This window comes from Abramis brama, assembly GCF_963993115.1.
Source record: "Abramis brama genome assembly, chromosome: 4".
Lineage (NCBI taxonomy): Eukaryota > Metazoa > Chordata > Actinopteri > Cypriniformes > Leuciscidae > Abramis > Abramis brama.
This window is the reverse complement of record NC_139966.1, coordinates 48858851-48876120: the sequence shown is the minus strand read 5'-3', so window position 1 is coordinate 48876120 and position 17270 is coordinate 48858851. Positions and strand designations below refer to the sequence as shown.

The following is a 17270-nucleotide window of genomic DNA, read 5'->3' as shown; positions in this document are numbered from 1 at the left end:
CTTTGGTGCAATTGTTTTGTACATTAAGACAGGATTTTTAGCTTTAGCTTACCTGAACAAATGACTTGAGCGCTCTTATCAAGACACACATCAAGATCAGTTGGTTGTAAGAATCCACATTTCTTCAGTGTTGACTCTGATCCAGTACACATTGCATTTTTCATCCAAAACGGTTTTGATCCCAGTCCAAAATGAGCATCACCCAGAGCATCTACAGGTTCTCCACAGTCCAGCTCTCTACACACCACTGCAGCATCAGCCAAATCCCAACCAGCTCCACACACTGTTCCCCACTGACCTCTATGAAGAACCTCCACTCTACCAGCACAGCGACTGCTGCCATTTACCAGTCTCACATTCCTTATGTCTATGAATGTAAGAGAAAAGGCTATTGTAAATTTAAATTGTTATAATAAAATGAAATGAAATGTGCTTTGTTGTACTTTAAACTGTTACCAGTACACAGCAAACCAATGTTGTGCTCATGTGAACAGTTGTTTTCATCTAACGGTAATGTTGGACAGAGGTGAATCTGAGACTCATTTCCTCTGCACTGAATCTCTTGTGTCCACATCTGAGCGTCTCCTTTGCCAAAAGCATCTTCTCCCAGCACCTGTACAGGAGCCCCACAGTCCAGCTCTCTACACACAACCTCTGCATCCTGCTGGTCAAAGGCAGCGTCACACACTGAAACCCACGACTGATCATCAAGTATCTCTAACCTCCCAGAGCAGCGAGAACCTCCAACCAGCCGGACTTCTAAATAAACAGATCAACAAAAGTATGGCTTATTTATTGAAGTCAACATTTTAAAACTTCTTTAACAATAGAAGCCAATCTGGAAGTGCATATGAATTTGAATATGTAAAATACTTTACCTGAACAGATGACTCCAGCATCTCTACTATGATCACAGGTGCTTCTACCCCATCCTGCTGACCCACAGTTCTTCAGTGTTGTCTCTGATCCAATACACATGACTTTACTCATCCAGATTGGTCCTGATCCTGGTCCAAAATGAGCATCACCCAGAGCATCTACAGGTTCTCCACAGTCCAGCTCTCTACACACCACTGCAGCATCAGCCAAATCCCAGAAATCATCACACACTGTTCCCCACTGACCTCTATGAAGAACCTCCACTCTACCAGCACAGTGACTGTGACCACCAACCAGCCTCACATTCACACTGTCTAAATATTAAGCAGTAACAATGAGAGATGAAAGATGAAGGGATGAGAGTTCAATTTACAGCATTACAAAGTGGGACAACTGGGAAAATGGGACACTTGCGTCTGAGTATTTAAAATGAATATTCAGAGTTCAATACAAGTTTAGCTCAATCAACATCATAGGTGTTTTGATTAACAAAAAAATAATTATGCTGACTCCCTCCTTTTATTAAAAAAAATAAATAATAGGGTTTCAATTATCCTAAAATGCATTATTGTTTCAGTTGTAAATAGTTAAAAACAATGACAGGGTTTATACCATTATGTTGTCATGGAAACAAAGTTTAAAACTGGAAATAACTTTGCACAGAAAAGATTAGTGAGCCTTTTTTTCCACACTATAATCATGTTAACACATATTCGTTTATGTCTTGTTTCTATATTATTGAGACAGTGAGTATTTTAAAGTTTACATAACTTCTTTTTTAAAGGGGGAACAAGTAGAAATGTATTATTTAGGTAAAAAAAAATATTTGCGACAAATTATGTTGATTGAGCTTAAACTATATTAAACCTGGTGTATTCTTTTAATATATATATTTTTTCCTCTATATAGTTCTTCTGTAGCTGAGGTCTTGGCATTGTTTAAGAGACTAACATTGTAACCCTATAAAAGGCTTCTTGACATAACATAATACAGCATTTATCCTGCTAGATTATGAATGAGTGATTATTTTTCTTTTTTTATGAAAACGTTCATGGGACTTGCTCAAGCTAACATATCTGTCACTAATATTTCCAAATCAATGTTTATCAAATCAGAATGTATGATTTTTTTTTTTTTTTTGATAACAGAAGATTGAGACAACATTTACAATGTTGATATCACATGAAAAATTGAATTGCGATCACAAGACAACAAGACAAAAAAAACTACAATAATGGCCTCTTAGGGTTTCAATAAATAAATATTAATATTATTTTGATAACAATATATTATAATTAATAAAAAGAAGACACTCATGTAAAACTTATTTGTAGCTCTTTATAAATTGGAGAGACAGAGAGAGAAAGAGAAAGAGATAAACTGCCTGTTATACACAGGAGCACATTCAATATATTGTGACAATGTGATTACACGGGCATCTAAAAAACACATTACAGTATAGTTTAATTTTAAGATCTTAAATAACATAGCTTTTCATTTCACAAAAAAAACAAAAAAACAATCTCTTTAATTTCATGTCTGCTTACCAGCTGTGATGAGTATTATAATTGAAGACAGTAAAATGAGTGTCAGGCATCTCTCCATCTCTCTCTGCTTGATTAATTCAACATCCAGTACAAGCTTCTCCACACTGATGATACAGAAGTACAGGCGTCCTCTCTCAGCCCCCTTAATGAGAGAGAAAGAGGTTCAAAACCCTCCAATCACACTCGCTGTTACCTTATTAGACAGAACAGAGGAAATCATCAAACAACTTCAGTGACAAATCAGACCAGGCTTTTATGACTTTCTCCATATATATATATATATATATATATATATATATATATAACTGTGAGGGTTGATGAACTCCTCCTCCCCACCCATCAAGACTGAGGGGATGCAGAAATACACACACACACACACACACACACACACACACACACACACACACGTATTTCACTGACTTACAGGATACAGGAAACTCTCCAGTTTATTTACAGCATCAAAGCCCAACACCTGCAGAGAAGAGATAAAAGCACTGATAACTAACTGTGATATTAGTGTATACATAAGTTAGCATGATATTAACATGTAATAAACTCAACTATTTAAATTAAATATTATTGTCAAATAGCAATTTTTTTAAAAAGAGGCAGAAAATAAATAAAAAGAAAATAAATAAAAAGAAAATAAAAAGTTTACACGCCTTTCACTTCTGAGACTGCAATTTAGTAGTATTTTATATGTCTATGGTTCTATTAAGCCTGGTGATGAAAGTTAATAAATAAAATTATATATTTAAATAAGTATTTTAAGTATTTCAAATACAAATTACAGTCCCTCAAAGTATTTAATTACAAATTACATTTCATGTATTTTTGTTGAGGAAAATTCAAAATTACTAAATATTTAAAAGTAATTAAATACATATATCAAATATGTGTAATTAAAATACTGCCCATCTCTGCTAACAACTAGGGATGTGAGCCACAGCTAATTTCCTTAATGTTTAAACTGTTATAGAATATTTTTTTTTAATGATTTTTTTTTTTAATAATAATTAAGAATGACATTTGACATTCTAAAATAGCAGAGGGAATAAATATGATAAAAGACAGTGCTTCGGAAAATCAGAACTTTGCAATTTATGTATGAAAAAGATTAGGGCCTTATGCAAGGTAAGAAGGTACTTACATCAGGAGCTGCTAAGTTAAGACTGTGTCTTAAGAACTAGTCTGACCAAAAGCAATTAATTACTGATAATCAGTCTTACTTTTCGGATTCAAGTTCGACCAAATAACCTTTTTTATGTAACTGATAAAAAATAAATAAATAAAAAGTCCAGTCTTGAAAAAAATAATGAGATGACTACCTTGTCAGTCTAAGAAGTTTATGCAACCGGCCCCAGGTCTTAAATCAGCTGCCTTCCCATAATACCTTTCAGCTGCCTCATCCTGTCTGTGGACAAACACACACATTTACTAGAACCTGCAAGTTGTTATGAAAATGATTATGCATAAATAGCCTACATGATAATAATAATAATAATAATTATTATTATTATTAAAATAACAATGCAACTATAAATAATTATAAAATACTTAAAATAAGTATTTGACGATAACAACAGCAACGCAACATTATACAATTTTTGGTGTTCATGATTAAAACATTAATTTGACTCCTATAATTAAATAATTATAGTACATTTTATGCATACATAAATACAACAAGTATGTGATGATAAACCGGGCCCATGAATTTAAATAAATAAAAACATTAATTTGACTGTTTGATATAGATTACTTTTAGCCTTTCTGTCATGGTTGATTAAGATTGGTTAATCATGGCATTAATTATGTTCTAATATTGCAGCATAATGAGTGTTGGCCCAAAGAGAGTGAGAGTGGACGATGGAGGAGTCGGAGGACATGAGGCAAAAATTAATAATAGGTGTCTTTCACATTTGCAATACTATCAACAACCACAATTGAAGTGAAACCTATGATGTTTTATTGTAAATTGACCATTATTGCAGCTGTGAAAGAGACTACAGCAGCAGCAAACAGACTGGAGCAGTTTGAGCTCAGAAAGACTCTTGACAGGATTTCTGAAGACGACACTTTTAGCTCACAACAAATGATATCAATTCCCACTCAAAGTTTTGAAAGTAACATGCGGGCCATGATATTAAAGATTAACCACAGGTAAAGTCAAGTCAAATCATCTGTATTAGCGCTTAACAGGTTGTTTCACAGAATTACCGTGATAAACAGGAAATGATGATTCAATGATGCAGTAAAGCAGCTCTAAAAGACAACAGTTCAATGTTGATTTAGTTCGGTTCAATTATTGTGTAAAGTTCATCAATTATGGAATGAGTTCAATTCTGATGTCATCATCCAGCTCAGTTCAGACCGATATTGTCAGTAAAGTCATATCAATAATAGTTGAATATTAAGTGTCTCCAACTAAGCAAGCCAAAATGTGACAGTTAAGGAACCCAAACACGGTGACAGAAATGAAAAAAAAAAAGAAGAAAAGAAAAATATTCCAGGAGAACACGCCTGTTTCACACATAGCCGTGTTGTAACGTCTGTCAGAGAGTTTGAAGTCTGCCCAGATGAAGAATACAAGACAGTGCAAACGAACTGGTAGTTCCACGAGACTTTTATAGATGTTTCCTCTCAGTTAAGCACACTCTTCACATACATGTCGAAGAGCGATTGTTAAAAGGGAAAAGAGAACACTCTGAAACACGCTACAAATCAAAGTGGAAGTAAACACATTATAATAAAACAACGGTCAGCAGTAGAGTGGTCATCTCCCTCTTTGCGCGAGCAATCTCACTCTCTCACTGTGCGTGCGCGCTCACATAAAAACAGCACGCATACACTAACGTACAGAAGAATACTACTTAACAGTAGGTGGCGTGCAGGTGCAGCATGCGCTATAGTGCTTTCACACATGCTGTGTTTGCAGTGCGCAACTGACCCGCGGCTGTACCACAAACACATACTATTTTTATTTCAAATCCAGAAGTTATCAGTAACTTTTATTTAAAAAAAGTTTTGTCAGCATTGCGATTCTCTTTGTACACATATACACTATTTAATAGACGTTTAAACACAATTTAAACAACGTATTATTCAATGCTACTTCTATATAGATTTATATATTAAATTGCTAAAGCAAGTGGTAAAATATTTAACCATAGCCTACTTATAATAAAATCGGAAAACATTTAAATGAAAACTTAAAATTGATAAAAACTGCCGACTCTCATGCCTTTTCTTTTGCATTTTTAATACAACTTTAATACAACAAATCTTGCATGTCACAAAGAACTTGTTTTTTTCCAAAACAATGCCGGACCGCATCCGCGTGCAGTGTGAAAGCTCTAGCCTGGGTGCGAATGGGTGCGAAAAAAATACGCACCGCATATGCACTGGCACTGCAAACGGAGTATGAAAATGGCGTGACGCGGGGGAAGAACGAACATGGCGTAGGTATGATTCCAGACTGCGTCCTCAAATCAACCTGTGGATTGATCATTCATTCACAATATTTCATAGCTTACAGTTCCTTCTGTTTGACGTTCGAGTACATCTCACTCACACTTTGAGTTTGAGGACTCTCCATGGACAACGATTTTTATATTGTACAAACTTTACATTCTATCCCCTAACCCTTACAAAAACATTCAGCATTTTATATTTATATTTTCACACACACACACACACAAAAAATGCTATTATGATTTATAATACTGAAACTTTAATGACTGAAATTATATTACTGTAACTCATCTGTATCCACAAGATGGCAGTAAAGACTGTAAAATTCAACTGAAATGTGCTGGATCTGTTTGAACTGTCATTAGGGGCTACCAAGGTCATTTTATCTGTCTATATAAATCAAAGCATAATCTCAAAGTCTCCAACATGTAAATACAATGCCAGCATGAATTGTTTCAAGTTATATTTTGCCAGTGTAATACTTTAGACTGCATACATTTTGAAGTTTTTTTTGTTTTGTTTTTTGTTTTTTTTGGAGTTAACAGAAAACAGTTTTGATAACATAAGAAAATCACAATAGAGATGAAATTAATTCAACCATATTAAAAAAAAAATCACAACAAAGACAAACAACAGAATAATCATGATAATGAATCAGATATTCTTAAAAGAGTCTGTTTATTCTTGGCTTTAATTAACATTCTTTATTCAGAACAATTCAGGAATCAGGATTAGAAGAGCATTATGATCTCTCAAAAAATGAGAAAGATTTTTTTCTCTTCAAAAATGCTGTTAGCTTAAATATTCAATACACACAATTTGTAATATTTAGTCATCTTTTTTGGGTGAGATATGTACTTATTGCAATTGAGTTATTATTAGGACAGTTGTTTTCTATTGGAGTAAATGTACAACTTCATAACAACAACACAGACACTGAATATCATTTATGCAAACATCATATTTAAGGTTATTTATTAATGTTTTCTAACATATATTCAAAAATGTTCAGAAAACCTATTTTTGTATTGTAACTATCATGTTTTTTTCACTGGAAGGAGAAATACGTTTAAATGTCAAACGATTTAACCCTGACCCTGATTCATAACCCTGAACTGTGGCAATCATGGCAATAAACAATGCTTACTAGAAATGATCAAAGGGAACTCTAAAAGTATCGTTTCAAAATGTTGACAAATATTTCAGGTATTTTATAAAAATTTTTTTTTTAAAAATCGAGTCAAACAGCTTCTCTGTCATCGTTTGACTCCTCCCCCACATCATCATAGTCTGCATTAAAGAAAGAGCAACAGTTAAATTTTGTGATTGCATCGGTTTTTCAAAACGAGTTTATTTTTAAAATCAGAAAATTACTATTCAAATTATTTTATAATTGTGTCTTTAATTTATTCAAAAATATGTATTAAATAATAAGGTGTGTTCAAACTTTTGACAGTATATATTTACAGTGTATATATGTGTGTGTGTGTGTGTGTGTGTGTGTGTGTGTGTGTGTGTGTGTGTGTGTGTGTGTGTGTGTGTGTGTGTGTGTGTGTGTGTGTGTGTGTGTGTGTGTGTGTGTGTGTGTGATAAGATGTAAAATTCAGTTTCAATTCAGTTTTAAACTGATGAAGTGGTCAATTCGTAAATTGTGAATCTTTAACATGAAAGATATTCCAATATATTTAATAAGTGTAGGAATTATTAGACATAAAGCTTACCTAACAAGTTTCTCAAATCTTCAGTGATACTCCACACATCATCATACTCATCCTGATCTCCCTCTTTACACACACACACAAAAAAAAAACCGCATGTTCACTATATCTTGTAGATTAATGTAGATCAAAAATTAAGTTGTGTGACTCACCTATTACACATTGAGAGCACTGTCCATTAATGATGACATCATCATAATCCTCTGGTGTGTCCACTACACACAAACACACACACACACACACACAACACACACACACACACACACACACACACACACTCTTTAATACAACATAATATGGGTGGAAGAATTAGTAAAATTATATATATATATATTTATTTATTTATATATTTATATATCTATATACTCCATATTAATAGTTAGTAAGGTAGTTGTTAAGTTTAGGTATTAGGGAAAAAATACCTTTTCCAGGACCATAGGTCTGTCCACTGGTAATGACATCATCATAGCCCTCTGGTGTGTCATCTATAAATTTAACATGAAATCAATGCCATCAAGCTCAAAACAAACTTGAATGTATATAATAATATGTAGACTGTAGAATAACAGAGAGAACTACAACTGCAGTACAGAAGTGAACCAGCACCTGTCTCACGATCTGGTTTTGGTACATGAATGATGATTTCCTCATAGTATCCGGATGTGTTTGCATTCCCCCTCTCTTCATCATCAGAACAAAATATGAATATAGAAAAATAAAGATATTTGCAGAAATAAAATGCAGGCAGAGAGGTCTTTATGATTTTAATCATCTGGTAAGGAAATTTGTGAATTTCACTATACATTTTTTTTTTTTTTTTTACAGTTTGTAAATCACCTCTAACCTGAGAGAAGTGAATCAACATCTTCATACCCAGAATTCAGTTCTTCAGAGATGAGACTCCCTCCTGTTAAGGAAAGCAGAACAGAACAGAAACAGACTGAATCCTCAAATCCTTTGGGTCATAAAGCTCTGTGATAGTGAGAGGGGGGTCATCTTTTTTACCTTTTATCATCTTATTTATTTTAACATACACCTGCAGTTCTGTTGTTTTTTGTGGATTGATACATAATTAAAACTAATTAGTTAGATGTGAATAATAGAACAATATTTAATTCTACAGTGGATCAGATCTGTATCACTGATGTCTCTTGCTAATCAATGATGAAGTTACATAATTAAAGGGGCATTCCACCCATTTGAACATTGTTTTTTATTTAAAGTGGGTCATATATGTAGTCGAAATGTAAAATAAATTTTGAATTTGGTCCCTTCGTGACCGAGGAAAGACAAAAAATAACTTCAGGACGCATTTGTATGAAAGACAACAACTCCCACAATGCACCACATTGCACAGCTCCGCAAGCCACTCCCACTAATCCAGAAAGCGCATATCTGCCTATAAGAGAAATCACTCTTCCGTCTACAAGGCTAGCTACCACCAGAGCTTGAAATTCATTTCACACAAAATGTCTAGTTAGTTGGCGAACTCATTAGTGCATTACTCCTCGTTTGTATTTCTTTCGAAAAGGTGAATTATTGCATGGTACCTGGATGTTCAGTCAGAACATATGCGGTGCGAAACTAGGATAGTTCTCAACACAAACGTCCGTGTCCTCGTCTGATTCAGAGATTTCGTCCAGGAGAAATTGTCATCGTTGAAATTCTTTGCCGCAGACGGACTCTATGGGTGTTTCTCAATATGCGTTCTACAGCGATCTTGCGTCCTTGTGTTCTCGTTTTACGTCATCATTAACCGTCGAAGTTCAGACCCAATTCTCAAGAACGCAAGTACAGAGGACGCATGAAAGAACCCGGATGTGTTCTTGATGCCGAGGATGCATCGAATGCAGACTTGAGCTAGTACTCGCCTGGTGTCCCAGAAGTCATTGCGGCCGGTTCCGAGTTCGTTCTTCCAAGGAAGCTTGGCAAGACCGGTCTCCACGAGAACACAAGTCCGTTCACTGCGTTCTTGGAATTGAGAAACAGCCTATATCTCTGTGTTCGTAGCGGTTCGTAGTTGCATAGTGAGATCACCGGCGCCACCAGTCCGCCCTAACTCGAGCCAGTCCGGGCTTCTCGTCCGCGGCAGGCAGGTCTTCTGCCTCGGCTGCTCTTCGCTATAATGCGGCTTGTAAAGGTAGCCACAAACACCTGATTCAAGCATCAGACTTCCGAAATCCTCTTCTTCTATATCATATTGAGTACTCTCCTCCGCTATTGTCATAACTTTACATCGGTCTCCACAGCGCCTGTTAGCTTAGCTTCAAACAAGATGGAGGATATTGCTTTCAGTTTCAGAGAGTAAAGTCCCACCCACTGATCTGTAATAGGTCTGTAGCGTGAGCGGGTCCCGCCCCTGGGAAAGATGAGGAACTAGTGCTTGTAGTCTCAACAGAAATCCCCCCCTCTTACACTTCCTCCTACAATGACGCAAAATGACGATTTTTGCGTCATTGTAGGAGGAAGTGTAAGAGGTAAATAACGGATTTCTCCCGTCTCAGGGGAAAATGAGAGAGTGTTGCACGACCATTCAATAGTATGACTGGGTTTCTAACAATGCAAAGCTTAATGCAAATGGGTGGAGTGTCCCTTTAAGACTGAAGGAAGTAGCTCACATTACTAACAGAACTTTAACACAGATGACAGGTTTTTGCTTGATGGAATTCCTTTTCTCAGCAAGATTTTCACAATAATCTAAACACATAAATTAGTTGCATTCCAATTAATCGAATATGCCCTGCGAAGTGGACTTCATGGGGTATTACTCTATCTGAAGAGAGATTCCCTTTCAAATGGAGCATATATGTTCAGTTTGAATGGCACTGCAAATAGGGGTTCATCAACTTCACTTCACAGGAAGTGGAGAGGGAAATTTACCCACCAGTCATTGTGCATCACCACAGTACTTGAAGTTTGATTGAAATAAACACCAGGTAATTAATACATTTAATTAGTCCCAGGTGTGGTTTGTACATGACTGTTCATGGGTGCAATGTGCACAAGAGGCAACAGTTACAATGCAAGAGGAGAAGTGAACACTTTGGGACCCTTTGATCAGAATGCAACAGTTAAAGTTTTGAACAATCTCTGATGATGCCTCACCTGTATGAGTGAATTGATTGTGTCTGTGATAAATTTCCTCATAAACTACCTCACTTGGAGCCCTGTGTAGTCCTGTGTACCAGTCAGAGAGAGCTGTGAGTGTAGACAGACAAACCTGCTGTCAGTTCACAACACATGACTGATCACACACTGAATAACACACAATATGACAGTCTCTGGATCTCTCCTACCTCTCCTCATCACTCTGTTCTGCTGAATCAGTATAAGCAGTGGCACTAAGAGCAGTAAGAGCAAAACTCCCAGTACAACCACAAGCACAGAGAGAGACACTGGAGGAGTTTGTGGAGGAGTGACTGATGTTGAGCGCACTGTCTGAGAAACTGGAGGAGAAGCTGATGTTGTTGTGGCAGGAGTAGTGGACACTGACAAATCTGGCAAAACAGACACAGACAGATTAAAAATCATGCAAATACAAAAAGATTATTAGCACTAAAATTATGTGAAAATGACTAATATTGCTCAGTGTTTTGCAGTGACCTGCACAGGTGAGTCCAGCGTGCTCTTTGTGGGAGCAGTCAGTGTGGTTCTTCAGGGAGAGAGGACAGTCCCACAGGTGAATCTCATTCCCTCTGCACTCGACTCTGTTCAGCCACACAACACCTTCACCAGCACCAAAGGTTGAATTCCCATCAGCCCTCAGTGCTGCTCCACAACCCAGCTGCCTGCAGACCACCTGAGCATCGCTGATGTCCCACAGATCAGCACAGACTGAACCCCACACAGCGTTATGATACACCTCCAGCCTCCCAGAGCACCGGCCCAAACCTCCACTCAGTCTGAGAGGAACATGATCTAAAACAGCAAAGGACACAGCAAAGACAAAGACACATTATTGTATACCATCAAAGTACAGTACTGTCAGAACAGCAACATCTACAGCAAGGCATGTCTGTGGTGTGAGATTAAATCATCTTGGTGTCCCAAGCACAAAATAACATACATACATACATAACATATGGCTGTTATGATTTTTATGTTCTTCTACATCAAATTAACTTACCTGAACACTGTCTCTGATGTGGAGATGTGGAGCATGACAAATAGCTTCTAGGGGACTCATGACTCTCCTTTTCTGTAATCACAAGTTAAATCACAAGTTAATAAATACATTTTGTTCATATACTCAATTGTGTCTTGTATTTTTAGAGATGCTTGCAACAGTCTTACCTGAGCAGGTGACTTTGGCCACTTCATCATTATTACAGTAGTTCTGTCCCCAGGGTAAAGATGGACACTGCCACAGATTTGAATCATGTGGTCGACATTTCACTTCATCCAGCCAGTTACGAGCTGATTCCAGTCTTGGTATAGAATTGAAAAAAGCACCAGATCTTCCACAGTTCAGCTCTTGACAGATCAGACCCGCTGTGTCTCTGTCCATCTGGTTCCAGCACACATTACCCCAGGATCCATTGTAGAAAACCTCCACATTCCCTTCACAGCCCTCAGTTAACCTGATCTCTTTAAACTCTAGATGGAAAAAGATGAGAGCAATTCTGGTTGTACTAAATCTAAAATTTCACCAAAATAACTGGTTAATACAAGGCCAATGCTGCAGGCACTAATAACGTCTATTGAGGCAAAAGGCATATACTGTGTGTGTATATATATATATATATATATATATATAATGCTCTATATATTATATTATATTATATTATATTATATTATATTATATTATATTATATTATATTATATTATATATATATATATATATATATATATATATATATATATATACAGTGAGGAAAATAAGTATTTGAACACCCTGCTATTTTGCAAGTTCTCCCACTTAGAAATCATGAGCTCCCTCCAAAGATTCTCTATTGGGTTTAGGTCTGGAGACTGGCTAGGCCACGCCAGAACCTTGATATGCTTCTTACAGAGCCACTCCTTGGTTATCCTGGCTGTGTGCTTCGGGTTATTGTCATGTTGGAAGACCCAGCCTCGACCCATCTTCAATGCTCTAACTGAGGGAAGGAGGTTGTTCCCCAAAATTTCGCAATACATGGCCCCGGTCATCCTCTCCTTAATACAGTGCAGTCGCCCTGTCCCATGTGCAGAAAAACACCCCCAAAGCATGATGCTACCACCCCCATGCTTCACAGTAGGGATGGTGTTCTTGGGATGGTACTCATCATTCTTCTTCCTCCAAACACGTTTAGTGGAATTATGACCAAAAAGTTCTATTTTGGTCTCATCTGACCACATGACTTTCTCCCATGACTCCTCTGGATCATCCAAATGGTCATTGGCAAACTTAAGACGGGCCTTGACATGTGCTGGTTTAAGCAGGGGAAACTTCCGTGCCATGCATGATTTTAAACCATGATGTCTTAGTGTATTACCAACAGTAACCTTGGAAACGGTGGTCCCAGCTCTTTTCAGGTCATTGACCAGCTCCTCCCGTGTAGTTCTGGGCTGATTTCTCACCTTTCTTAGGATCATTGAGACCCCACGAGGTGAGATCTTGCATGGAGCCCCAGTCCGAGGGAGATTGACAGTCATGTTTAGCTTCTTCCATTTTCTAATGATTGCTCCAACAGTGGACCTTTTTTCACCAAGCTGCTTGGCAATTTCCCCGTAGCCCTTTCCAGCCTTGTGGAGGTGTACAATTTTGTCTCTATTGTCTTTGGACAGCTCTTTGGTCTTGGCCATGTTAGTAGTTGGATTCTTACTGATTGCATGGGGTGGACAGGTGTCTTTATGCAGCTAACGACCTCAAACAGGTGCATCTAATTTAGGATAATAAATGGAGTGGAGGTGGACATTTTAAAGGCAGACTAACAGGTCTTTGAAGGTCAGAATTCTAGCTGATAGACAGGTGTTCAAATACTTATTTGCAGCTGTATCATACAAATAAATAGTTAAAAAAATCATATATTGTGATTTCTGGATTTTTTTTTTTTAGATTATGTCTCTCACAGTGGACATGCACCTACGATGACAATTTCAGACCCCTCCATGATTTCCAAGTGGGAGAACTTGCAAAATAGCAGGGTGTTCAAATACTTATTTTCCTCACTGTATATATATATATATATATATATATATATATATATATATATATATATACACTGCTCAAAAAAATTAAAGGAACACTTTGAAAACACATCAGATCTCAATGGGGAAAAATATCATGCTGGATATCTATACTAATATGGACCGGGTAATGTGTTATGAACGAAAGGATGCCACATCGTTTGATGGAAATGAAAATAATCAACCTACAGAGGATTGAATTCAAAGACACCCCGGAAATCTAAGTGAAAAAATGATGCAGCAGGCTTGTCAATTTTGCTGAAATTTCATTGCAGCAACTCAAAATGGTTCTCAGTAGTTTGTATGGCCCCCACGTGCTTGTATGCATGCCTGACAACGTCAGGACATGCTCCTACTGAGACGACGGATGGTGTCCTGGGGTATTTCCTCCCAGATCTGGACCAGCGCATCACTGAGCTCCTGGACAGTCTGAGGTGCAACCAGGTGATGTCAGATCGCCGAAACACAATGTCCCAGAGGTGTTCTATTGGATGTAGGTCAGGTGAGCGTGGTGGCCCTTCAATGGTATCATTCCTTCATCCTCCAGGAACTGCCTGCATGCTCTCGCCACATGAGGCCGGGCATTGTTGTGCACCAGGAGGAACCCAGGACCCACTGCACCAGCATAGGGTCTGACAATGGATCCAAGGATTTCATCCCGATACCTAATGGCAGTCAGGGTGCCATTGTCTAGCCTGCAGAGGTCTGTGTGTCCCTCCATGGATATGCCTCCCCAGACCCTCACTGACCCACCACCAAACCGGTCATGCTGAACGATGTTACAGGCAGCATAACATTCTCCACGGCTTCTCCAGACCCTTTCCTGTCTGTCACGTGCTCAGGGTGAACCTGCTCTCATTTGTGAAAACCACAGGGCACCAGTGGCGGACCTGCCAATTCTGGTGTTCAATGGGAAATGCCAATCGAGCTCACTGGTGCTGGGCAGTGAGCACAGGGCCCACTAGAAGACGTCAGGCCCTCAGGCCACCCTCATGAAGTCTGTTTCGGATTGTTTGGTCAGAGACATTCACACCAGTGGCCTGCTGGAGGTCATTTTGTAGGGCTCTGGCAGTGCTCATCATGTTCCTCCTCGCACAAAGGAGCAGATACCGGTCCTGCTGATGGGTTAAGGACCTTCTACGGCCCTGTCCAGCTCTCCTAGAGTAGCTGTCTGTCTTCCTGGAATCTCCTCCATGCTCTTGAGATTGTGCTGGGAGACACAGCAAACCTTCTGGCAATGGCACGTATTGATGAGCCATCCTGAAGGAGCTAAACTGCCTGCGCAACCTCTGTAGGGTCCAGGTATCGCCTCATGCTACCAGTAGTGACACTGACCCTAGCCAAATGCAAAACTGGTGAAAAACAGTCTGAAAAGATGAGTAGGGAAAAAATGTCAGTGGCCTCCACCTGTAAAACCATTCCTGTTTTGGGGGTTGTCTCACTGTTGCCCATCTAGTGCACCTGCTGTTAATTTCATTAACACTAAAGCAGTTGAAACTGATTACCAACCCCCTCTGTTACTTAACTGACCAGATCAATATCCCAGGAGTTTAACTGACTTGATGCTATTCTCTGATTAAAAAGTGTTCCCTTTATTTTTTTGAGCAGTATATATATATATATATATATATATATATATTATATTATATTATATCAAATATTATTAGGCTTATTTTAGACGTTATTAGTGCCTGCAGCATGCATTGGCCTTGTATGCATGTATGTATGGCAAACATTTCCACTAGTGTACCTGAGCACACGACTCCTACATCCTCCTTGTGTTGACAGTCATGTTTCCCCCAGCCTGGAGAAGAGCAGTTCCACAGGGACGTTTCATTCCCCTCACACTCCACCTCATCCAGCCATATGGGTCCAGAACCAGGACCAAACCAGGCTGGTACCTGCTGGTTACTGAGGGCCACTCCACACTGCAGCTGTCTGCACACCACATGGGCATCTTTAATATCCCAGGAGTCATCACACACTGTCCCCCATGAGCCGCTGTGAAAAACCTCCAGCCTCCCTGCACAGTCTCCCCCAGAACCCACCAGCCTGATGGACCCACGACCTGATATTCAGAGAGAGAAAAACACATTATTGATAACTTGACAACTGAAGAATCTGCCCAGATGTTGTTGTTCTCACCAAGGCAGGTGATTGACAGCTGTTGTGTGGAGCTGCAGTTGAGAGTTTGTGGAGAGCTGCAGTTCCCCAGATGAGCTTCACTCCCAGAGCACTGGAAGCCCGTCACACACTCATGACTGTGTTCAGAACTGGATGAAGAGGAGCCGGAGAAGTTCAGCACAGAGCCACAGCCCAGCTGTCTGCAGACCACAGAGGATTCAGTGAGACTCCAGGAGTCCAGCAGAACTCTCCTCCAGACCTGATGGATGGAAACTTCCAGCTCCCCCTCACACTGTCTCTCTCCAGACAACCGCACCAGACCGTCATGAACAGCCAGAGAAGAATCTGAGTGAAAGATGTGGCATTTTATCAAGATATTGCAAGATTTATATACAGCTATTATATTCAGCTGTTTGCAATGAACAAATAAAACAAAAGTAATTGAAATAGCTCAACACAACACATTTTCCAAGTGTTTTCCCAAATTTAACTGAAAATTCAACTTTTAATGACTTCCGCAGTTTCAAAATTATTCAACCCCCTGAAGAAAATCCCTCACAACAGCACAAATCTGCAAAAAAGGTGTTGTCTCAAGCACACCTGATACAACTAATCAAGGGCTTCATTAGTTGCACCAGGTTTGCTTGAGCTAGAACACACAAAATATCTGAACTGGCTAGGGTTGTTGAGTTTCACGTTTGACTCCAAGTTAGAAATATGTCTAAGTCAAAAGAATGATCCAAAAAGTTAAGAGAAGGTATAATCACCCTTCACAAACAAGGAACAGAACCAGGTTTCTGAGAAGGGAGGTTCAGAAGAGTGACTGCAAAAGACCTGCAGCAAGACTTGGTGGCAAAAGGCACTGAGGTTTCAGCTTGCACAGTAAGGCGTGTGCTAAACGCATCCCAGAACTTCAAGACATACACCATTACTGACCCAAAAGCACAATAAAGTCGGCTCCAATTTGCTCAAAATCATATGAATAAGGCACAGAAGTTTGGGGATTCTGTTCTGTGGAGCAATGAAACAAAACTGGAACTTTTCAGGCCTATGGATCAGCGGGATGTCTGGAGGAAGAAGAATGAAGCATATGCTGAAAAGAACACTCTGTCTACAGTCAAGCATGGTGGAGGTTCAGTGATGCTCTGCGGCTGATTTACATCCTCTGGCACTGGAAACCTGCAGTGTGTGGAACGCAAGATGGATTCATTGAGGTACCAGGAAATCCTAGGAGAAAACATCATGCCGTCAAGTGAGGAAGCTGAAGCTTGGGAGCCATTGGACCCTGACAATGACAACCAACAACCAACAGGACAATGATCACAAGTATACCTCAAATTCCACCAAGGCTTGGCTGCAA

General features: G+C 38.8%; 1 protein-coding gene across 1 annotated transcript in view; it reads right to left on the bottom strand.

Annotated features, from left to right (window-relative positions):
- LOC311082216 (antigen WC1.1-like) overlaps positions 1–17270 on the bottom strand; it is a gene marked incomplete at both ends in the record, with an annotated part of 33006 nt that overhangs the window by 13197 nt on the left and 2539 nt on the right. The window contains 13 exons of the mRNA XM_084112950.1: positions 879–1073; positions 2427–2568; positions 2851–2898; positions 7147–7190; positions 7622–7684; positions 8041–8103; positions 10724–10816; positions 10915–11115; positions 11222–11536; positions 11745–11816; positions 11912–12214; positions 15537–15838; positions 15880–16255. Coding sequence (XP_083969076.1) covers positions 879–1073; positions 2427–2568; positions 2851–2898; positions 7147–7190; positions 7622–7684; positions 8041–8103; positions 10724–10816; positions 10915–11115; positions 11222–11536; positions 11745–11816; positions 11912–12214; positions 15537–15838; positions 15880–16255 — 2217 coding nt within the window. The remainder of the gene's footprint in view (positions 1–878; positions 1074–2426; positions 2569–2850; positions 2899–7146; positions 7191–7621; positions 7685–8040; positions 8104–10723; positions 10817–10914; positions 11116–11221; positions 11537–11744; positions 11817–11911; positions 12215–15536; positions 15839–15879; positions 16256–17270) is intronic.